The 24,767-nt window shown below is 41.6% G+C and overlaps 1 protein-coding gene across 9 annotated transcripts in view; it reads right to left on the bottom strand.

Moving 5' to 3' along the window:
* Window positions 1-24,767, bottom strand: part of ptprt (protein tyrosine phosphatase receptor type T) — a 258,730-nt gene that overhangs the window by 133,143 nt on the left and 100,820 nt on the right. For all 9 annotated transcript variants that reach the window (XM_069169709.1, XM_069169711.1, XM_069169713.1 and 6 more), the window contains exons 10-12: window positions 23,591-23,700; window positions 5,096-5,297; window positions 2,116-2,218 (exon numbers count right to left, since the gene is read on the bottom strand). In XM_069169709.1, the coding sequence (XP_069025810.1) occupies window positions 2,116-2,218; window positions 5,096-5,297; window positions 23,591-23,700 (415 nt within the window). The remainder of the gene's footprint in view (window positions 1-2,115; window positions 2,219-5,095; window positions 5,298-23,590; window positions 23,701-24,767) is intronic.

The following is a 24,767-nucleotide window of genomic DNA, read 5'->3' as shown; positions in this document are numbered from 1 at the left end:
TAGTACTTTAGAGAGTGTGAGTGTGTGTGTGTGTGTGCGTTTGTGTGTGTGTGTGTGTGTGTGTGTGTGTGTGTGTGTGTGTGTGTGTGTATGTGTGTGTGTGTGTGTCACAACCGCAACAGCTGCTCCTCTTAGCGCTGTCATTTTGGTAAACATTCTGTATCTAAGCTCCTGAACTTCACGCGCTCTGATCTCCTCCAAATAAATAAGAAGTAAAACAACATAATTCCAGCAAAAAAAAAAAAAAAAAAAAAAAAAAAAAAAAAGAACGTGCACATTAACCAACAGATGCCTTTTCCCTGTTTCCCAACGTACATCTGTTGGCACTTAAAAACATGTAATACTTTCGCAAAACACACACAATAAGCAAAGACATTAAGGGGCTTATCTGGAGTTGATAAACAGATAAAAGATTGTTCGTGATGAAAGGGCAGCCTCATTCAACGCGAGATATATATTTACCGTGTGGGGGTGATTAATGGTTAGATAGGATGTGTGGGGATTTACAAAAAAAATAAAACATTAACACTAAACCACTGACCCGTACTCACATTCCACAAATCCACCCCCCCCCCCCAAGTTTCAAATTGAAGTGATATATATTCTCTGCGCAGCCTTGTCGGAGCTGTATTTCCCCGAAGGCGAGTGGGAATAATGTTCTCCCCAACACCAATTAAATGGATGAGATCACATGTTCAAAGTGAACTTTTAATTAAAAAAAGATGCTGGCTGAAAAAATTGAAAAAGAAAGGAAAAAAAAAAAAAAAAATAGAAGGGCGTCTCCACTCGCTGGTTTTGTTTTGTTGACTGGGGGCTAAAAAAATTGGACTCGATTGAGTTGTGTTTGCCTGATATATATTTTCTAAAGAGACTTTAAAAAAACCCAACATAATTGACAGCCATTAACTGGCTGAGTAGTTGAACCATTTTGTTTTATCCTGAAAGCTACTTTGACAAAATAAGCTACTCATGTTTAGTAACATTTATTCACCAAGCTGAGCTCCACCCAAACCAGCTGAATCAACTTCTTTTATGCAAACAATAACAAATTGATCCTGTTGGCAAAATGTTTTTGTTTTTTTTATCACGACACCTTAAATCCAACAGCATCTGCTTTTTTTTTTCTCTGTAATACAGTAATGTACCAAACATATTTGGTTTCAATACATGAAGCTCCCACTACTCATATCTGTCATAGAAAACAAAACAATGTTTATTACTGATTCATTTTCTGTCTGTCCACATATCACTATCACATAATTTCCCTCAACATCCACTTCGTCTGTAGTTGTTATGAACGTGCTTTCCATTCAGTTTTTTTTATTTCTTATAATTCCCTCACTGAGTGACAGACACTTGATCTATAATTCTGACCCCATGACCCAAAATATTGTGTTTTTTTTACTAAATTTATGAGGTTTTTTTCCAGTTATGTGTGAGAGTCTCGGCTGCGTTTCTGTCCTCTGATCTCTGCGTTTCTGTCCTCTGATCTCTGTGTTTCATAAAGGGTGGAGCTCAACCTCTGCTGCACTGACACGGTGCGGATGTGTCTGTTAATATGTTTCTGTGTGTCCCTTATGTGACTATAATTGTGTGTTTTCTTGGAAATGTGCACAGAACAAAATGCACAATTCATTTCCCAAAACCGTTTTTAGCCTTTATGTCAATAAGCTGTCTGAGAACTTAAAACTAAAGCAGTGAAATTTAAAGTGAGCAGAGAAATTTCCACCACACATTGGAGGCTGTCATGTCCCCTCGGAGTTGCATCTCCGTGAGACAGAGACTAAAAAGCCACAACAAGAAGGTGATTAATGTCGAAATATTTCAAATTTGTGTAAAAGAAAAGTCCTATTCTTATAATTCCTTTGCATACAAATTGGACTTCTATGTGTGAGTGACTTTAATGGCTTTAAAAGAGCCCCTTGAGGAAGACAAAATATAAGTGGGTGGAAACAGAGGAAGGAAAGGGAGATGGGGACTAGAGAGGAGAGGAGGAAATGAACAGAACAAGGAAAGCGGATGCAGGGAGAAGAAAAAAAAAATGAGGGGAGGCGAATACAGAGAGGAGTTAAAGGTAAAAAAAAAAAAAAAAAGATAAGAAGGGTGAAGAATTACCTGATTGGTGCTCCACGGGACTGGGCGGGCTTCAGCAGGATAGTGATGGTGGTCTCCGTCTCGTTAAGTGGAGCCTCGGCCTCATATTCTGGCATCATGGGAGCTGTAAAAAAAACAAAAAAAAAACATACAGTTTGACAAATTTAAATTGAGGGTTTCTTTTATTGAACTTCCAGGTTTGGAAGTATCATTGAGCTACTTTGAGTAAAGCTGTGGAAATATCAGTATACATTCGGTCCTGAAAAATGAAAGAAATGAAATGTCAACACGAATTCTGATTGTTTAAAAAAAAAAAAAATCTATCAGACAAACTGCTCTCAACCAACTTTGAAACTTTTGAGTTTCAGTGTGTAAAATGAACGTTAAATCAGGGCTATAAAGCAGTAAAAGGCATTCATGTTTGAACGCATCAAGATATTCTCCATCTCATTATTTTTGACTTAATATCAAAGAGAAAAAGGTCATATCCCCATCCGCATGTCAAATTCTTGCTTTAAAGTGTAACATCATATTATGTAAAGCCTTAAAAAAAAAAAAAAAAATACTTATCAGTTTGAGTTATGAAGTTTTGGTGATTTTATTTTGACATTACGGTATCATATCTTGACAAGCAGGATCTTGGGGAAAAGCGATAGATGTCATCTTCACTCTAAAAGACATTTTATTACACTTTAATTTCACATCTGTTATTGCCCTTCATATCGGAGGTACAGCGTAAACACCTATCTGAGTAACACATTAACACTTTTTTTTTTCTTTCCTCTCCTCCCTCCTCTGATTGGTGTGGCATTTGAGTTATTAACGTGAATCCGAGCCATCCTCCTCTGTCCATCCATCTTCATCTGTCTGCAGCATTTAATTCAAATCTCTTCATCCTTTGCGTCCCCCTGGACGAGATAATGAAGATTGGGGACGGCGTGACATTTTGGAAGTGGACATATCTGTTAGGTGTGGAAGCAAAGTGTTTCTTTGCTTCTTCTTTTTTTCCCTGCTTTTTTGCTTTTTAGCAACACGTTGTTAAGATTTGAAAGGACGATGGAGGAGTGGACGCTCAGTGGAAAAGGTCACGCTAAAATCACGCTATAGGTGTTGACACACGGGACATCGCTTATGACAAACCGATGACACGTTGGGAGTGTGGTCTTCTGCCGTTCAATCGACACGGCGAAGAGCTCAGGACGCAGGCGCGTGTTCATATTTGAGGTTTTATTCGCTAAGCTAAACTTTGGGAACCGATAGAACTATTAGATTGAAAGTTCACTACGTTCCCCTTTGGGTTAAAATGTGACGATGCGTAGCACCTTTATTGCAACTCACCCTACAGCTTCCTGTCATAAAGGAGGCGTGGCCACTGAACAGATTTGTATCCTTAGTGCACTGGCAAATAGTGCTCTTACATGTTTGGACTCTTACTTGTGTAGTGCAGGAATCTCTGCGGGGAAGTGTTGTTTCAAATCGCAAACTTACATTTCTTCACTGACAGGAAATAACACTCAGCATGTGAACACAATCATCCTCCAAAAATATCTGCAGCTTTAATTATTTTACCCAGAAATCAACGTGTTGTCAACACTCAACAAGCACACGGATTATTCTGTCCAGCAAAAGCAATGAAAAATAAACACTGTGTTCAGGACTAGCTGCGGCTTCCTCAGACGCCTTAATTTGAAAGTTCTTTACATTTTGTCTACGTAGCCAAGGGTGGAAAAGTGTCCAACGTTTCACACTTCTTTTTATTTTGGACTGTTTTGAGGGCATCATCCTGGTACTTGTAGTAGTGCACTGCATGTTTCTGTACTTGACGGTGTGAACGCACTTAAGCACTCAAAATATATTCTCTGTAGATAAAAGTGAATTGAATTAAATGGAAGAAATAGACAGGAAGTGTGAGGAAAGAGCATGAGGGATGACATCCAGAAAAAAAAGATTTGGGGCCATTTTGGAATAAATCTCTGTAACTTTTCCTTTTAACCTGAACACAATTAATGCTTCAACCCGAAAGAAATTCCTCTCAATTCCTCCGCAACAGTCGTCCAGAGTTCTTTCAACAAAACAAAAAGTTGGACTTGGCATCATAAGAACTTCTGCTTTTGGCTCAGAGATATGCTGAACGGCTCTACAGATAATACTGCATAAATGAGGAAGACTTTTAAATAACAGCAAGCTACAAAGGAATATGATTTGGAAAAGTGGATTTTTTTTTTTTTTTCCGTGACGGAACTGGAAGAGACTGAGAGGAAGAAACAGAGAAGAGAGGATCAAAAAAATTTAAAAAAAAACATGAGTGAGTTGGGTAAATCTGGAGAGAAAAGGAAGGGTGAGTCAGAGATATAAAGGGCAGATAGAGGCACAGGAAGGAAGATAACGAGGGGCTTTTATTTTGCATCGGTCACTCCGTCGTTTAAACAACAAAACGGTTGGAATAAGAATCCTACTTGTTCGAGAACAAAGAAACGCTCCGACGCGCGAGGGCATTTTTCGCAGCTCGGTCGGCACCCGAAAGCTGATTGTTTTTTTTTTCCCGTCTTTGTGGTGCCGCTGACATTTTCAACGGGCTCGAAACGGGTGACATTAACGGAGGGGCGGGATGGTTTACCGACGGAGAGGAAAAAGTCAAGACGGATGTGAAAACGGTCGCTCAAGACGGACAAAGAGAGACACCAATAACGACACAGACGGGGCCCCATTCGGAGAGGACGCGGCTGACATGTCAGCCCACCAGCTGGCCGACAAACAAGCCCCTCGCCGTCGCTACCTGCTATTATTGCAATAATAACGACGGGTCTGTCACGGCGGGCTTTCGGAGTTCAGACGGCAAAGAGCAGACACATGTCACCGAAAGTGAAGGAACAAACCGACATCATCAAATACCGCTGTTTTTTTTTTTTTTTCTTCTTCTTCTTTTCTATAGAAGTAAGAAGTAAAAACTTTACGCTATAATTCGTCTTATTTGAAATGTGACTTAAAGAGAAAGTTTGACCTGCTATCTTGGTGGTGATGCGGGTGGTAACCGGCGGGCCGAAGCCCTTGTTGGTGGAGGCCTTGAGGGTGAAGAAGTAGGTGGTTCCCGGGTAGAGCCCGACGAACAAGTGGTGGGTCTCGTTCCTCAGCTTGAACACCCGTCCCCTCTGGGTCGTCAGGTCGGCGCTGGGGTCCAGTGAGCTCAGCGCCTTGTAGGTGATCTAGAGGTCAGAAAGGAGAAACACATTTTCAATTTACTCGCCTTGATGCAGTTTGGTTTACTTTTGTTTGGCGAGCCCAATTTGGATAAATTGATGTAGGCTAAGGTTAGCTTAGCATACTTGATTAGCATTTATTTATATGTAATGGTTATCTTAAATCTGCTAGAATTGTTTTGTTTTTGCCCACTAGTTGTTATTTGTTGTCTATTTACAAACCCAGTGGACATGATATAATTTTGACTATTTTATTTTAAATTGTTTTTCTGTTTTGGCTTTTTTGGGGGATTAAAAATGTTGTGGTCCGACAGCCAAAATTTGGTAAATTTTTGGTGGTTTCATCACTGGAAGCATCCAATTCCATATCACAGTAATTTGATTGGCTGATATACATATATATATATATATATATATATATATATATATATATATATAGGTGAGTGCAATTTTAATTGAATAACTTGCATCTTAAGATGTTACCTTTTGGTCAGTAATTTCATCACTGCCTTCAACAATATCCAGAGTGTAAAGTTTCATTATCTTGTTTGTGAAGAACTTAAATTAAACCTACTGTTATTCGGTAAAAGGCAGACTACTTGAAACATAACTGGATTTCTAATAATTACTTTTATAGTTTTTAATTTTTTAGTTTGAAACCAACAGTCAGCTTCAGAGTAACCCCCCCCCCCCACCCTCCCTCCCCACACACACACAACCACTTACACTGTCAAATCCATCATAGTAAATCCAGTCAAATCAATCCTCAGTTATTAAAGTGTTTGTAAAATGTCACACAAATCAATTTTAGAGGTGAAGCTCCATTGGCCTCTTTACAAGAGGTCTTTGTTCTTTCCCCATGGTTTCCACTTTGAGACTGGAACAAATTGAGCAAATTGACCCGTAGCCACTATAAACTGGCAGAAGCACTTCAATAGTCCTTCTGTTAAAAAAAAAAAAAAGAACTGTCAATGTCGGCCCTGATGTTGCTACTGGCAAGTTTCCACACTGCCAAACCATCAATGACAGCACACACAAACACACACACACACACACACACACACACACAAACATGCACTGTAAAACCACCGAAGGCCAGCTGTCATTGTGAATGACAGTCAGTACAAAAGAATATTGACTGGTGGGGGAAAAACAAAAAAAAGAAACATTCATACCAATTCAAGTCCAAATCTATTTTAGCACTTAGCGCATGTGCGTGTGTGTGTGTGTGTGTGTGTGTGTGTGTGTGTGTGTGTGTGTGCAACTCCGTGTCAGTTTGAATCTTTTCCGCCTCAAAGTGAGAAACAGAAAAACAGGAGATACATAAAGAGTGAAGGCGATAGGTAGAAGAAGGAGGAGAATGAACCGAAGAGACAGAAAACAACAGCGTGACTGAACCAGAAGGCGCTTGGTGGAGTGGAAAAGCCGACGCGGAGCTGCAGCCTGCGGAACAGTTCGCGCTTCCTATTATTTGTCTTCTGGGTTTGATTTCTTGACTAAAAACAACACGCGAGCGGCAGAACTGTTTTATCTGACTGCCGACCGAGGTTTTCCCCCAGAGGGGGAAACTTTTCCCAGCAGCACGAGTTCAGCAACGTAACTTCAGCTACAAAAACAGGAATTATCGAAATCGACCAAAAAAACAAATCTTAAGACTCGCATCAAATCCGACAAATCATCCAAATATTTGTGCTGAGGCTGAGAGAGACGCTTCGGAGACACATTCAGAGACTGCGGGAAAAAGACATGCCGGAGTGCGAGAGGTGGGGGGAACAACACTAACACACTCAACGACGGGCGCTTTCGTTTTTTTCTGGATAATTAAGCTGACGTGTGATAATTTCAGAGATTCAAGATTTCGAAATGAGGAAGAGAATAAGAGCGAGAGGAGAGAGGGGAAACCAAAACGTAAGAAGCGCGGCGTAGCGGAGGTGACGGCGGGAGGATCTGAGCACGGGGCGACCCCCCCTCGTCGCCCCGTTAGCAGACTCAAATCGCAGCCGCCGACAGCTGGGTGCTTCACTCCCGACTCGGCCTGCGGGCTGAGAGTGCTGACGTGTGAACGTGTGACCGTGTGTGTCGATGCGAGAGAGAGAAAGCAAGCAACAACAAAAAAACAAACATCTCATGGACATGAGCGGCAGAAAGGCACAATAAAAAAAATTAAAAAAATTAGATGCAACCGAAAGTCTGCTGCGAATGTAGATTTACTGGTTGCAACCATCGACTGTATGTAAAAGTGGAAGTAGCTTCCGGGTCTGTTTGATTGACAGGTCTGCGGTGCAGTCAGGTTACGGCTATCGGTGGGCGGGACGTAGCATCGTCGGGTTTCCAATCATATCGAGTCGGTTCCACCGCTCGCTCTTGCCCCCCCAGCGCGCCCAAATACGGTCACTTCCTGCTGCAAACCGTTCGTACGGCTCCGACATGCAAAAGAGGTCCCGGTGTGCCGTAAGGTCATAACTCATAACTCATATTGTTAAACCTGGTTTTCCTACCGCTACATATCAAATACCTTCAGACCTCTGCTTTGTGGGGTATTTTCTGATGTTGGTCTGCGTTATGTTTTTCATTTTTCACTCATCACCGTCTTGGTCTGAGGACTCCACGGGCAAATTCACCGGAGCAGCGTGAAAATAGCTCTCGTAAAGATGTTTTTTTTTTTTTTTTTTCTAAGGCTGTGTAGTCGCGAACTAAATCTACGAAGGTTGATCAAAGCACCTCGAAGTGCTCGAAGCACTTTTGTCCCCGGGAGTTTTGGAGTGGCCGCGGCTCAGGTGGTCCTAAAGCAAGAAGTGCACCTAAAAAAAAAAAAAAGAAAAATTGCTCCCAATCTGTGCGAAGGTCATTTTAAACCAAAACAAAAAAAAAAGGATCTGCCATAATTGTGTGATGTAATGTGACTGACATCGTCAAGCCTGATGACCGTAGTTTGTTTTGGCCACTTTCTTTTAGACCTCTTTCTTTTCTAAAGACAGAGGTGGTCAGCAGGTCACACTCGACCCCTTGTCGAGGTGTTTGAATGGCACCGTTTGTTGTTGTTTTTTGGGCCAAATTCAGGCTAGTCGCCTCCACGAAATGTGAAATGACAAAACAGGAGCGTGCAGTTTGTGTTTTTTTTTTGTTTTTTTTCTTCTCCTCTTATTTTATTCTTCTGTTTTAACCGCCGGTCAACACGGGAGAGTAAAAAAAAAAAATGATGAGAAAGACGAGACAACTAAATGTCTTCTCACATTTGGGAGGGGGTGAAATCGGGACAAAACCTTTAGCCGACAGAAGACGAGCGTCTTAAATGCGGCAGAAAGCCCTCGGCGGCGGCGGCGGCGGCAGCAGCAGCCGTCGCGCCTCCAACGAGCAGCTGACGTCTCCCGGGCGCCCCTGAAAAGTTTGCCTGGCTGGTCTGAATAAAACATGTCGAATCAATAGCTATTTATACAGGCTGGGACTTAGGGGGGCGCTGGAACAATAAAATATCATCTATTTCATCTACGCTGCACTTTTTGGTTTCACACGTCGATGGCTGTTATTTTATAAGGCATGAATGGCTCTATATGATTTTTTTATGGGCTTTACTCTCCCAACTCTCTTTCCTCGCCGTCGTCTTCCCGATTCCTTTTTTTTTTTTTTTCCCCTTTCTTCTCTCTTTCCACGTTGAGTGGTAGATTATCTGTCTCTGCTTTATTACTCTTTCCAGTATTTTCTGTCCGCTCCTTCCTCTCTTTCAATGGCATTTTCCCAATTTTCTCACCATCTTTCTTACCCCTCCTCCCCCTTGCCCCCCTCCTTCCTCTATATATATATTTTATGTAGTTGGAATCGGAAGAGCCATAAAGCTCAGGTTGTTTTATTGGTCAATGAAAAGGCAGGCGTGCACCGGGGCAGTGCATCTTGGGTAATAGAGTGTGCGTCTGTGTGTGTGTGTGGGGGGGGATGTGTGAATATGTGTACGCGATTGAATTAGTGAGTAAGGATTGGAGATTTGAGCGGCATATCGAGAAAAAAGCTAGAAAAAGGAAGGAAGTTGTGACCGAAAACTGTATTCACACAATTCATAATTTAATGATATCATATTTATTGTTCGAGGAACTTTTGTGTTACTACATACAAAAACAAAATCTGTTGCTGGTGTTTGTTTCTTCTTCAGGAATTGTTTTAATCCAGTTGTTCAAAGGACCATTGTGTAACATTTCTCATGACTTGATATTGTTTTTCTGAAGAGCACAAAGCCGGTCGTGCTGACACCGAGGGCAAAGATATTATTTACAACCTGTCAAGAGTTATTATAAAGTTCCAAACCCATAATAGACGGCGTCTAATTTAAAATCCATGCCATCAACTATATCCCTATATACGTGTGTGTGTGTGTGTGTGTGTGTGTGTGTGTGTGTGTGTGTGTGTGTGTGTGTGTGAGCGCCGCTGCATTTTGAGCCCAAGCCAAGTTTAATGGAAATAAACAATGTTTACGAGGCGCTGTAAGAATGCCATTTCAATTCAGTTTTGTCGTTTTCCATTTTTTATTCTCCGTGCTTCCCGTTTTGTTTTATTAGAAAAATATGCCGTGGGTTCATTCCTCTCCATCTCGGCGCTGCCGTACTGTGTCCTGTTGAATTAAGGAGGAACTGTGTGAGGCGTTTGTTCTTTTCTGCTCCGTTTTATTTCGCTACCATTCACTCAAGTGGAATTTTGACATTGTTTACTACCGCTCTGCCTTTTTAAGCATTTGCGATTTTTCATCCCAAACCGATTATGGCGGTATAAATGAATAAAGCTGCGTTCAGGTACTTCTGAAACGCTCTGTGCTTCCTTTATGCAGTACAGTCGGTAACAATGTGGACCGGACTCCTCTGTTCTATCACGATGGGAATATCTTGTATAATACTATATGGAATGTAAAAGGAACAACATTTTTTTTTTTTGGGGTGGCACTCTTCTTGCCATTCGTTCAATCATTTACACCCTTCATATTACCTATATTCTGTCTGTAACATTGTGTTAAGTGGAAATGCCTCCCTGTGCATTTTTATAGTGGATAGCAAACCAGTTATTGCTGGTTTTTAGGTCCGATATTGTTAAAATATGTTCATGAGGTGAAAGCAATTGTATTTAAATGAGGTTTTGTCTAAAAGTCCATGAAAAAACTTCCAGACTATCCCAATTATAACGTGCTTCCTCTCACGTGATGCCACCGCAGATGAGAAACTGAAGCTGCACAACGATAGTCCTTTCGTGATTGTTTGCGCAAAAAAATGCTTGATTTTGGAGGTGGATTGCGTTTTAAGTAGGTATGCTATAAAATCGCACATTAGGCCAAAAAAAATTGCAAGTCGAGGAAGAAAATAGCTTGCCTGAATTGAAAAAAAAAATGACGACGCTTAAAAAAAAATAAAACACCTTTTCTCCACTCTTGACATCTGAAAAGTCAAACGGGGACGGACAGTGCAGGTAAAGCCACGCCGCCTTCTTCACTGGACACCGACTCCAACAAACCCCGCCCTCCCAGCCACGCACTTTTATATAACCTACCCTTAGGTGCATATTTACGAAGGTTATACACATTTCATTAAGTTTCACATACAGAATAAATACCACTGCCTTTTCCAGCATGTTGACACCTCCGGGCACGGCCACCTGGATCTGTCTGCCGAGGCCCAATATGCACACCTAATCCTTTCTATCTCTTTGCAACCTTGACATCTCGATCCTGCCTTCCGACTCGGGACGGGGATCCGTGACATTTAGTACCACTTCCCTACAGCTCCAAATACATAAAACCTGAATAAAACTTCTGTCTCTCTGTTGTTGTTGTTGTCCCCCCCCCCCCACCCTCCACTCGCTGTGTGCACCCCGACACCCTCCCGACTCAACCTGTAACTGACTCACCACCTATTGTTTTTAAGCTGCGGCAGCTCCGCTTTTAGAAGTTTCCATTTGGGACAGACTGTTCTCCCGCTTCCTGACTTTATAATGTCAAGGCATTCTGGGTCACTGCGAATAGTGGAGGCACACACATAAGATACACAAAGACGATCCAAAAGATGTAATGCACATTTTGTTTAAATAATAATCCCCGCAACTAACATGCCAACACGCATGCAGACGTACACACGTGAATGCTTATGCATGAAAACACAAATGGGAATGAGGTGTTTGGTGTTTTTTGTTTTTTTTCCTCGTCCTATTTTTTTTTTTTTGGGGGGGGGGGGGGGGCTATTGTTACGACCAGATAAGCTAACAGGAGGAAGCAAACGGGAACAGACAATAGTCCGATAATATTTCTGAGCTGCGTTATCTCCACTGTTGTTGTTGTTGATAACAAAACAGAAGCGAGGGAGAGAGAGACAAAGACGAGAGAGACAGGGCGGGATGAGAACTAAATATAGTCTGACAAACTTTTCCAGCCGGTAATACCGAGATAAATATACACGGGAGGAACGAGCAGTCGACCCCGACGGCAAAACGGCCCGGGGTGCTTATCTCTTCCACAAAAGTCTCAATCGGGCGGTCGAGGGGCAGAGGGCGGGCGTGACGACTTCTAGAAATACGTCATTCAAACAGCAGCCGTCGGAAAGCTCTCGCAACCCCCCGTCATCCGTCGAACCCAAAAGTTCCCCCGACAGAATCGATGCCGCCGTCGCCCCGGCGAGACTATCGGAGAGCGGGAACCCGGTTCACCCCGGAAGAGGTGATCAGACACGGAGCATTTAAAAACCAGCCGGCGGTGACAGTTTGACAGAAAGAAACGGCCTGCGTCGGCGTCCCGGTAACGCTTGTCTGACAGCCACGCGGCGAGTTCCTGCCAGCCGAGTTAAGACGAGTGACAGAGCGAGCGAGCGAGCGCTCTCCCTCTAGATGCTAATGTAGGCCACACATGCTTCTTCTGCCCTCGTTCCTACATTAAAAATCATTTGCTGACGAGCTGCTCGGCCGCAGATTGACAGTGATTTACGACTGCGGTGTGTGAAACGTGTCCCGTCTGTTGTGGCTGTGGGATTCTTTCACATCAGCAAGTTACATCCCTGACAAATAGACGCAATCTGTTCTGTTATTTTCCGCTTTTGTGTTTCACTGAGTTTTTTTTGTTTTTGTTTTTGTTGTTTTTTGTTTTCCTGCAGTCGTAGTTAAGTTTTGTTGCACAGTTTCCGTTCCTTACCGTGATATTCCTCTTTGGAGAACTGCAGAAGAGTGTTGAGCATTAAATATGAGCTCGGGTAACCTCGGTGTATTTTTAGCATACACTCCCATGCTGTAATTCTTAAAATATTGCATTTACAGTGGAGGGAGATCAGCACTGAGGAAGTAAGGGAGAACTGGTGAAGAAAAATATTTGAACATAGGAATGAAGTTCTGACAGGTAAAGGAGCCGGGGGAGATGTTACCGCCTGCTGAAAAAGCTGGTTTTATTTGACGAGTGGAGTTCAGGGGAGCTGTGATTGGCTGGAGAGACAGGGATAGAGCCCTGATTGGCTGTAGGGCAGGAAGTTGTACTGCTAGAGAGATTAGAGGGCCGCACATAATCCTGTGTGTGTGTGTGTGTGTGTGTGTGTGTGTGTGTGTGTGTGTGTGTGAGACACACAGGGGGTAAGCGTGGGGGTCTAGATGGATAATCCTCTCTGACTATTACCCCTTTGCACGAGCTGTGTGTGTGTGTGTGTGTGTGTGTGTGTGTGTGTGTGTGTGTGTGTGTGTGTGTGTTCGTGGCTAGATGTATAATCCTCTCTTCTTTGACTACTGGCAGACAGATTAGAGCCATCTTGCTTTACTGAGGTCCAATGTATTTTAATAGATCTGTACTCATTTATTTCTCATTTATAGCTTTCTGATTTCCATGGTTTATTATTTATATACACTACTTTCGGGCACTTCAAAAGGTTTTAGATCCTTATCAATCACCCAAGACAATACCATCAGTCCCAATAGCACACAGCAGCGACGCAAAAAAAAAACATCCAGCATACAGAGTCCAATTGAAGTATCTCCAGAAATATAGGAAGAAGGAAGGGTCCTGCAACAGATGAATAAGGCCCCGATGGTCCTGATGTCAACATCGTGCATGAAGACACAGATCAATTAATGCAAAGAACTGTGACGAGTTATGGTGAACGATGGTGCACAAGTGTCCTGAGGACAAGTGATGCTGTTGTGAAGGAGAGGGAGTGGTCAAAGTATTTATTTTTTAACTACACTTAATATTAAGTCATTTTATTTGAAAAAAAAAAAAAAAGATATGATAATGATTACATCCAGAGAGAAGGAAGAGTCCGTCAGCAGCTGAACTCTACGAGTCCATTAGATCCGTTATCGTTTCCAAAAAGAACAAGTCGCTTCTTTTTTCCCCTTTTGAACTGCGATGCTGCAGCGGCGGCGTCGGACCGCACCGAGGCGCCGATAAATATTTCAGATGCAAACGTACGACGGAGCATCAGAGCTCGAGAACTCGAGTATACGCACTGACACACACAAGAGTAAGTGATACTGGGCCATTCCCCCCGCCGCCCTGCAGGCAGTGTGACAGAGTAAATGGGGTCAGCAGCTCAAGGACTTGAAAGCCACACTAAATATAGTCCATTATTGACAGAACTGAAAAACAATACGGAGGATAGAAGGAAGGAGAGAGTGGAGAGACGAGACGGGAAAGAAGCTGAATGTTTGGATGAGACTGCCTCTTACTCTTTAGTGTTAATGTCCTGACCCTGGCTCTGTTTACATTTAGAAGGTATCAATAAAGTGTAATCCGTATGGTTTCTACATATAGACGAGTTCGTGTTTACTTCTTTAATCCACCGTTTGTCCGTTCCTTCTTCTATTTCCCCGCCTCTGAAATAGCGGTCAGACCTTGTAGACGACTGAGAATACAAAGCGGCCTCCGGACACGTCGTACGCATGCGGACACTCCGTGTTCCCTCTTTTTCTCTACATTTTAATCACAGTCGGACCAAAGATTTGCGATGATATGATTTGCAACATGCTGAAACCTGGCAGTTGGCAGCCAGAAGAGACGGTGTCACGTCTTCATAGCGCCAACCAACGGTGCTGCGCTTTCATTTTAACTGCCAGATTCTCTGGATGTAAATTTTTGGCACCTTAAAACACCAACAAAGACAGTGATAGTGACTTACTTGCATTTTTGTTCTATTTATAGTAGTGAAACTTTGAAAACGTAAAAGAATGAGAGGGTTGAGGATTTGGAGAAGCCCATTCCTTGAAACGTTCTAAAACTTCATTGCGAATATTTGGTCTGAACTGATGTTCAGAACTCAAGTTCACTTCAGGAACGCTGTATGTTTTGCCTTGATTGTGGTATTAGAAACCAGGTGAGTTCAAATCAACAAAACAAGCTGCCTGTCAACTTTTTTTGTTCCACAAATTACATTTTTTGTCTCAAACATGCTTAAAATTATTTGTTTAAAAACTTAAAATTCAGGTTATTTGTAACTTTGCATTAACGTCTGTTGACCTTTGTCTCTCCTTAATGGCTGCTTGCCCGCTTAGATTTTTTTTGAAGCGTTTTAAACTTTTTGTTTTGCACGTCAGCTACGAGTAAACAGTAAAAGGACTCAATGACCCAGCGGTGGAGGAAATCAACGAGAGACCGGTTGCCGGTGTCAATTTTTGTGATTGATTAAAGACTCTACTGAAGACAGAGGCGTTGGGAGAATAAAAGTATTCTCACACAAAAAACAGATGGGAATAACTAAATACTGTACCAGCAAACTATTGCTTTGGTGAGTTGGATTTAACAGCTGAAAGGTTTGTCAGCAGAACAGTCATAAATTCCCCCCCGCCCCCGTCTTTGCCACTGAATTTTGAGCAGCAGGAAGGCCTTGGCCACTGCACGGAGATGGATGGTCGCAGGTGTTCGAACCAGCCTTCATAGCTTACCAACAAAATAAGATATTTATTGTGGCTTTAAAAAAAAAATGTCTGGCTGATCTGTCTCTTCTGTGATAAAAGTTTTGGTTTTACTTCTTACTTTAAGATTGATGTTCGAAAACGATCACCGTAGTCATTCAAAGAAAATGGAATAAATTAGGTTATAAACCTATTTTCATTTAGGTAATGGTTCAGATCATGTTCTCACTTGCTTATATGTAAAGATATCTGTCAATTTTACAGTATACGCACCGTATTTTTCAATAGGGAAACTGGATTGGTTTTTACGTGCTTGACTTCATGCCTCAGGTTTTTGAAAAAAACATGCAGACTAAGCAATACATTTCACAGTTTAAATAATGATATTTTTAAAACAAAAAAATTGGTTACCCAAGAAAATCTATAAAAAAATATGTTTAATTAGGGCACTTTGGTGTACTCAAGCTTGAAAGCTGGCATAGATTTGCCTTAGAAACGATGGTATTGCTTGTCAATAACAGTAAAGTGTTTTGGTGACCTTTGGCCTCCACAGAGGAGGCTACAACTGATTACTGACAAGTACAATTTATTGTAATTCACAAATCACTGTGTTTAATCGATTAAACAAATTTTGGTTTTACCGTAAATTGTATTTATTTCCACAACAAAAAGACCATTCCTTTCCTCAAACGCGGCAGATTTGAAAAGAAAAGCATCGAAAATGACACGGCTGAGTCGCGGCGCGTTCGATGCCGTTGAAGCGTCAAAATTTCTCACTTTGTTTTCCTGGTCGAAACCGAACCGGCAAAGCCGCGACGTCACGATTTGCTCAACTGCTTTAGTCAGATCAATGTTAACACCGGCATCTGTTAAGCCAGCAGGGGGTTCAGAAATAACTGTGCAGAGAGTAGCGGGGGAGGTAGCCGCTAACAGGGAGCACCTGCAACGCTTGAACTGTCTGATAAGGCCATTAAAGAAGGGACTGACAAGGTCATGATCTGTGTTTTTGTGCACGTCGGTTCAGTAACCGTAGATATCTTTGTGTTATCGCGGGGGGTCGCGGAGGGCACGTAAAGTTGCGGGGGATTCTTGCATGGGATAAGATATTGATTCATTTAAACCAATTAGAGGGAAGCCTCCAGTTGTACGTTCAGCTTATCTTTATAAGCGCATTAAACAGTTGGTATTGTTCCTGACATGGCTTTATGTTTATTTTCCGCCCAAGCTGACCGACATTAAAAAAATTTGAGCTCCTAAAAGTGGGCGATTCTCTCGATCACTATATTTGTAGGCGTGTCAAACCACACGGCACAAATTCAACCGTTTCAAACCAATTATATTAATTTCTGACATTTAACGTAGTTGCAGCTAAATTCCCGACATCTACTGACCGGTTTAAGTGCCAATTAAACTGCCCCCATGCCGGTTTAAGAAGATCACAATAAAAATCCTACATCAAATTTGCTCTAATCTCCTTTTAGGGGAAGACAGCAGGGACTTCAAATGAGCCACTTTGTCCACTTGTCATGATGTCCATTTCATCCCAAATTCATTACTTTGGAATAAAAGTTTACAAGATGACAAATTCTCCACTTGATTTTCTTTGTTTTGGTGATTAGCCCGAGCGGAGCTGGGATAGACTGACGTATCCATGAATCTTAAGTGTCAGATGATTTGTTTTTTTACTCTGAATTGAGATAAATGTCAGCTAAAATAGACATATTGATCAGATTACGTGCCAATTAAAGGCACCATAACAAGTTAAGGAGATTACAGTAAAACTCGGCATTCAATCAGTCTAATCTGGTTTTACTGTGGTCGTCTCCAAAAGTTTCAAGTAGGAATTTATTGTAGCAGTTTAGTCCTTAAAGTTTATTACCAAATTGGAGAATTTGGAGTTTAAAAAAACGGATATTTATCTTCTTCTTTTATTGTTTGTTTGCACTTTTTTTTCCTCTCTTTTTTTTCTGGATATGTTATGTTTGGATATCAATGCGGTTCTCTGACGGTCCGTAAAGGGCTTGACCCTCATTTCGGACCGAACGATGGCTCAGTCTTATCGTTAGGGTGAAATAAAGGCTTTTACTTATTTATTTGAATTTGTTTAACATCATGACATACTTCCGCTTGCATTGATAATGATGATTGGCAAGTGTTCCGTAGACTGATGAAATGAAGTACGGTAGCACCGCTATCTGATTGTTTTTGTTGTGTTTGTCATTGCTCATAACATCGGTTCAATGAAATTAACTTTGGTCTGAATACTTACACTGCATCCGGAAAGTATTCACAGCGCTTCACTTTTTAGACATTTTGTTGTTACAGCCTTATTCCAAAATGGATTAAATTCATTTTTTTCCTCAAAGTTCTACACGCAATATCCCATAATGACAAAGTGAAAATAGTTTGTTTAAAATTTTTGCAAATCTATGAAAAATAAAGAACAAAAATATAACGTACATAAGTATTCACAGCCTTTGCTCAATACTTTGTTGAAGCACCTTTGGCAGAAATTACAGCCTCAGGTCTTTTTGAGTATGATGCTATAAGCTTGGCACCTATTCTTGGGCAGTTTCTCCCATTCTTCTTTGCAGGACCTCTCAAGCTCTATCAGGTTGGAGGGTGAGCATCGGTGCACAGCCATTTTCAGATCTCTCCAGAGATGTTCAATCGGGTTCAAGTCTGGGCTCTGGCTGGGCCTCTCAAAGACATTCACAGAGTTGTCCCGAAGCCACTCCTTTGTTATCTTGGCTGTGTGCTTCGGGTCGTTGTCCTGTTGGAAGATGAACCTTCACCCCAGTCTGAGGTCCAGAGCGCTCTGGAGAAGGTTTTCATCAAAGATGTCTCTGTACATTGCTGCATTCATCTTTCCCTCCATCCTGACTAGTCTCCCAGTTCCTGCCGCTGAAAAACATCCCCACAGCATGATGCTGCCACCACCATGCTTCACCGTAGAGATGGTGTTGGCCAGGTGATGAGCGGTGCCTGGTTTCCTCCAAACATGACACTTGGCATTCAGGCCAAAGAGTTCAATCTTTGTTTCACCAGACCAGAGAATTTAGTTTCTCATGGTCTGAAAGTCCTTCAGGTGCCTTTTGGTAAACTCCAGGTGGGCTGTCATGAGCCTTTTACTGAGGAGTGGCTTCCGTCTGGCCACTCTACCATACAGGCCTGCTTGGTGGAGTGCTGCAGAGATGGTTGTCCTTCTGGAAGGTTCTCCTCTCTTCACAGAGCAACGTTGGAGCTCTGTCAGAGTGACCATCAGGTTCTTGGTCACCTCCCTGACTAAGGCCCTTCTCCCCCGATCGCTCAGTTTGGCCGGGCGGCCGACTCTAGGAAGAGTCCTGTTGGTTCCAAACTTCTTCCATTTACGGATGATGGAGGCCACTGTGCTCATTGGGACCTTCAATGCTGCAGACATGTTTCTGTACCCTTCCCCAGATCTGTGCCTCCATACAATCCTGTCTCGGAGGTCTACAGACAATTCTTTGGACTTCATGGCTTGGTTTGTGCTCTGACATGCACTGTCAACTGTGGGACCTTATATAGACGGTGTGTGCCTTTCCAAATCATGTCCAATCAACTGAATTTACCACAGTTGGACTCCAATCAAGTTGTAGAAACATCTCAAGGATGATCAGTGGAAACAGGATGCACCTGAGCTCAATTTTGAGTGTCATGTCAAAGGCTGTGAATACTTATGTACATGTGATTTTTTTCGTTTTTGATTTTTAATAGATTTGCAAACATTTAAAAAAAAATGTATTTCACATTGTCATTATGGGATATTGTGTGTAGAATTTTGAGGGAAAAATGAATTTAATCCATTTTGGAATAAGGCTGTAATATAACAAAATGTGGAAAAAGTGAAGCGCTGTGAATACTTTCCGGATGCACAGTATATCTCAAAATGTCCAAAAAGAAAACAAACAAACCAAAGCAAGGCAAAAAAAACACAACAGACATTCGAGGGGGAAAATCACGCAGGGGAATGAGATTTATGTACGTATATTCCTCACGTTGGCATAATGTTATGAATCAAATGTATTAAAAGCGAATATGGGCATAGTTACAACACACTACACTTATTGATGAATGCACATCATACAAAATGGGATTTAAAAGAACCAAATAATTAAATTCAGACTATTATTCGGTTTTAAAAAGCAACAGGTTTGCCACGTTTTGATATTTTATTCTATGAATTATCAACAATGTTTCTCCTCTCTTGCCACCTCAGCTCCACCCGACCCTCAAACACATTTTTTTTTTCCACATTATCTAACATTTTCTCAGATGAACAGAGGACCACAGGGAGCGGAGGGTGTGTGTGTCTGTGTGTGGGGGGGGGGGGGGTGATCCCTTTTGATCTCACCCCAGATGTGTCCTTTAATCCTGTAATTAGCTGTAATTATAGTAATAGATACAAGAGATGAAGTGGTCATATTTGCACATTGATTAATTCCTGTAATCAGGCCACACGACGACGAATACCGCTTCTTTTTCCGGCGCGTTCCCACTTTGCTCGCTTGATGTTTTATCTCCTCTCCAGCTCCCGTCTTCGTTCTTCTAATTCTCCTTATCTCTCCTCGCCGCTCTTCACCTCCGCAGATCTATCCAACCCACCCACCCTCCCCCCGCCCCGTCCTCGCCTTTGTCCTAGGTGTAATTTATCTGGTTTCCATTCTGAAGAGCCAGGGACACACGGTGGGTGGGGTGGGGGGTGGGGGACAAAAAAAAAAAAAAAAAAAAAAAAAAGACAACAGAGGACATAGGACACAACAAGAGCCCCTTTAGATGTTGCAGATGATGCCTTTAATCCTGTCAATAGCTGCAATTATAGTAATTATCTCTAATAGCCGCGCATTGTGTTGAGTCTCTGATATGTTTAACAGATGATACCGAGTCGTGCCGCCTCCGCCCGGGCTGAGAGGGCAGGAAGCTTAGATTGATATTAATGAAATCGACACAAAACACGGCTAAATTGATGGCGGTCCCACTGGGGGTTTTACGGGCTGGGGAGAGTGGTCTTTTTTTGTTGTTGTTGTTTTTTTGTGTCTTTTTCAAGCTCTGGGTCGAGGTCTAATGGAGGTTTCAGACATGGCACTGAGTGAGTCTTTGTCCCGAGCAGAAAGAGAGGAGAAATAGATGTTGGGAAGTAAGAAAGAAAGAAAGAAAGAAATGGCTCGGGGAAAATAGAAACTATCATATGTGAGGAAGGTGCTGCCACAATAAGATGTGCTCGCGTTACAAGATGGGGGAGTTTGTTTGTTTTTCAAGGCGAGTGGGGAAAAAAAAAGCAGCTAAAATACAACATATATATACTCTTTTAGTATTGAGATGAAAACTATGACTACTACTTCCATCCATCCATCCATCCATTATCTATACCCGCTTTATCCTGAACAGGGTCACGGAGGGGGGGACTGGAGCCTATCCCAGCTCACATTGGGCGAAGGAAGGGTTCACCCTGGACAGGCTGCCAGTCTATCACAGGGCCAAGACTACAACTTTGAAATTTATTAAAAAAAAATGTTTAGCATTTGTGTGCGATTAATGTTTACAGCAATGATCTGAGGAACTATACATCACTGAAAACATTGGAAGCTGCGTTGGCTGTGCTTTTTGCAGCAGCTTGCATATCACTGCAGTCATCTAGTTTTAAAGGCAAATGTGTTTGGAAATAAAAATGGTGATGAGAGTGAAAGCAGAAATGCGATTCCTGTATCAGCAAAAAACTTAAATGGGAGAAACAGTCAAACTTAAGGCGCAAGATAGTAAAAAAAAAAAGAAAACTACAAAATAAAAAGGGATTTGCAAACTTTTCTTATAAATTTCCACTACACCCACTTTTTAATCATTACATCACTCATTCTCGCGCGCGTACTCACAAACATACACTCAGACTGTTACACTCAAAAACTCACTAACTTACACAAGTTCACGCATTCCTCTTCTTGGTACTTCAGTCTTTTTACTTGCTTTCACACACACACACACACACACACACACACACACACACACACACACACACACACACACACACACTAAAAGCCCTGCCAGGTCTTGGTGAGAGGTAGCTCCTTGATGCAGTGATATAAGAGGCCGACAGGAGACAGAGAACGGGTCAATAATTCATTAGATAGAGGGCTCAACTCAACTTCAACCCGAATAAACCATCTATAACCACACACACACACACACACACACACACACACACACACACACACACACACACACACACACACACAAGAATACACCCACGTCTCTCTCCCTCACTCATTCCCAAACATTGTCTCAAGGACTGTCATGGGAGAAGTCTCTCCTCTCTCTTTGTGTCCAAGTTCTGCTTTTCTCTCTCTCTCTCTCTCTCTGTCTTTCTCACTCACTTCTGAATTGCTGCTCACATCTCATTTAATTTCAGTGTTCGTATTTATTACAGGATAGAACTCACGCTCGAAGACCAACCGGCTGCAGCCTGAAAGGGATCTGCTGGATTGCATACGGTACAAACAACACTGCCGTTTCTGCGCGTGAGGGAATCTTTATAGTTCGCAAAAGAAGACGCTGTGTTTTTACACCTGTTTTCCCGTGACGATGTCCTCATTCAGAAATGCAGTTTGGTGTAGACAAACGTAACTGTTAACGATTATATCAAGTCATCGTCATCGATCACATCAAGAAGAAAATCTTGACCTGGTCTGTGTGTCTCGCTATGAACGCGGGTAAACAAAAAAAACAAACACGTTCCTGGCTTTTTTTGCTTTTTTTGTTTACAACTCGTCACTTGTCGGACCTCAAAAGTTCAATACTGAAGAGAAACTCGTCGATTCAATAACAGGACCTTCAGCCGCAGCTGACACGCAGTCGGTGTGTCCCAAAACTTGCTGCTCGTTTGCTTGTTGAAAGCGTTTCAGATTTACATTTCAAGTGTGGGAAAAAAGATGTGATAGCGTTCCGATAGAAAATAGTCGGAGTTTCCCTTCTTTCCAAACGTCTTCTTTTCCTACTTTATTTCAGTTCCCCCTGACTCGTCTTCTCTTACGTCTTCCCTCTGAGCAGTTTGTCTTTCTCTTTCTCTCTCTCACTTTCAGCTTCACTTGGTTTTCAAGTATCATACTTTTTCAAGTATCATACTTTTTCAAGTATCATTCTTGAAAAACGCCGCTCAACCAGTTCCCCGGCTCTCCTTTTAGCTTTTCTACAATTATCAGTATCATGTCTGTCTGTGAAATTACGTGCAAATCGATATCGTCTGCGTATAAAAATATGATGACCTCTTCCTCCTCCCCTCCCCTCCCTCCTCCTCTCTTTGTCTCTATCCGGGACAGACAGGCGGACTCTAGTTTCTGCTGCAGTCGTAATAAAAGCTGAAAGCTGCTGAAAGGCCAGCCGAGGTGAAATGAGACACGACATCAGCATCACACCTGGGATCAAACCTGCAACCCTCGGCTTCACAAACTGTCACAGCTCAGTGGTTTCAAAGATAGCCGTGGTGATGCACTACAAGCTGAACTTTATCAGGACATCTGATGAACTTATAACGCTGAACCAACATCTGTTTAGCCAACTTCAAAACAAGCTTCAATGTGTTTTAGTTCTTTAATACTTTAGCCTTCACCACGCTACTCTTGAAGCTATCTTGCACTTGCCTGCACTTGAACTACGGTGACTTTAAAAATGCATATTACTTTTTTTTTTAATTTTATGCATTTTATTCTTTTTCAATATTCCAATGTTCCTTTAGGTCTGTCTTTATGTGCAATATTTCATGTTATTTCCTTGCTGTAAAACACTCTGAGCTGCATTTCTTGTATGAAAGGTGCCATACAAATAACGCTTATTATTATTATAATATATAAACTACCTTTAACTGTAAAGTTACGAGTGATTTTTCTATTAGTATCGAGACATTTGAAGCGTTACTTAAACTTTTAATTTAGACCATTAACTGTAGTTAAAGTCATGAAATCAAGTTTTAAAAATTTGGTTTAGTCAATGCTGAAAAATAAAGTCAATCAACTTGTCATTTCAAGTCAAAAATGGTTCAATTCAAAAGAAAAATGAAGCTCTGAAATTCTTAGGTAAATTGATATTGATAAGAAAATAATTGGTTTTGACAAGCTCATCTGGTTGTATTTTAATTCACTCACCTGTCAAAACATTGCAGCCTATTAGAAACAAACACACGCAACTAAAGCTTTAAAAGTTTAAAACCGCAGGTGTTTTTTTTGTTTTTTTTATCACGTTCATGTAAAAAACTGATCATCATAATGAGGATTTTAATAAGCTTCAAGGCCTGTTGTAGTGGATTGGATTGGATTATACTTCATGAAGTGGCACTCCCACTGCTGCGTTTCACGCTTTCACACCTCGAAGGTTATTGAAACAGATAACCTGTGCCACGAGCCTGTAATGTAGCCGGTGACTGTTCGAAGTCTTGGACTGACCTCGTACAGCGTGATGACCCCGTTGGTCTCGTTGGGAGCTTTCCACTGCATGAAGATCTTCTCTTCGTACGGCGTGTTCTGCAGAGATTCCATCGGCACCGAGCCGGGCACTGCGGAGACAAAACGTACCACATTATAACATCAATAAATACTCATACTCGACGTGTGAAGTGGGATGTTCGTGTTTATATCATTGAACTGAGACAAAAACGCCACTTTGGGGCACAAGTGTCAAACAGTGTAGAAGCCATCGGAAACGGCAAATAATTTGAGCGGCAATCACATTTTTTCAAGGGTAACTTGAGGAAAATGTCAGAATAATAGTGGTAATGAGTTACTCGTATTATCATTGCTTTATTTTAGCAGCATTAATACAAGATCTTGCAACAACCAACCGAAAGAGAGGAAAAAAAGTCTGAAAACTAACAAGTAAACGGAGCATGATATATCCATGACATACTAGAATACGAACTCCAATCCTCCACATTCATGAAAAATGTCACTCTTGTGGGCATATACAGCAGTTTGCACATGAAACGCAGAGTCTACAAGAGAATTCAAATATTAAAGTGAAGGAATAATAAAAAGCATTGAGCAAAGAAAGTGAAGAGAGGAGAGGACCGAGAAAGAAAAACAAGAAAGGAGGAGGATTATGCATATTAAATTGCACTTCCCTCGTAATTTAATTCCATTATTGAAGTGTAGCAAAAAGTTTCAAATATCTGGGAGCCTAGTCCTTAGAAATATTAAGTTACCCAAAATCTAATTATGGGGCGTTTTTCCCCTGTGAGGCAGAGCGAGACCCGCTGTTTCATCCAGAAAATGTTATCATGGAGGACATTTGCAACAATTAGGTTTGACATGACGTTTCATAATAATTCTTATAGTCAGAGAAGCTCAAAGTTCTTTGAATCATATTATGGTGTTTTTTTTTTATGCTGACAAGTCCAGAGCAAGAAGTGAACTGAAAGAGACTTTTTTGAAAAGTAAGTGCTGTCATAAGTATTGCTGATTTGCATTAAACACTTGAGTATTGATTCAGCATTCATTAAACAAGAATAAGGAAAAGTTGCAACTGTTTAACGTCGTCCTTCATTGGGTATTTCTTTTTCCCATGTTTCCCGACATATTTAACAAATGTTACAACATATGATAAGATGGGAAAAATACATACATG

The sequence above is a fragment of the Embiotoca jacksoni genome, unplaced genomic scaffold, assembly GCF_022577435.1.
Source record: "Embiotoca jacksoni isolate LCO1_2020_lvr unplaced genomic scaffold, fEmbJac1.0.p SCAF_46, whole genome shotgun sequence".
Lineage (NCBI taxonomy): Eukaryota > Metazoa > Chordata > Actinopteri > Embiotocidae > Embiotoca > Embiotoca jacksoni.
Note: the sequence above shows the minus strand (reverse complement) of the source record. Positions and strands in the feature narration are given on the sequence as shown.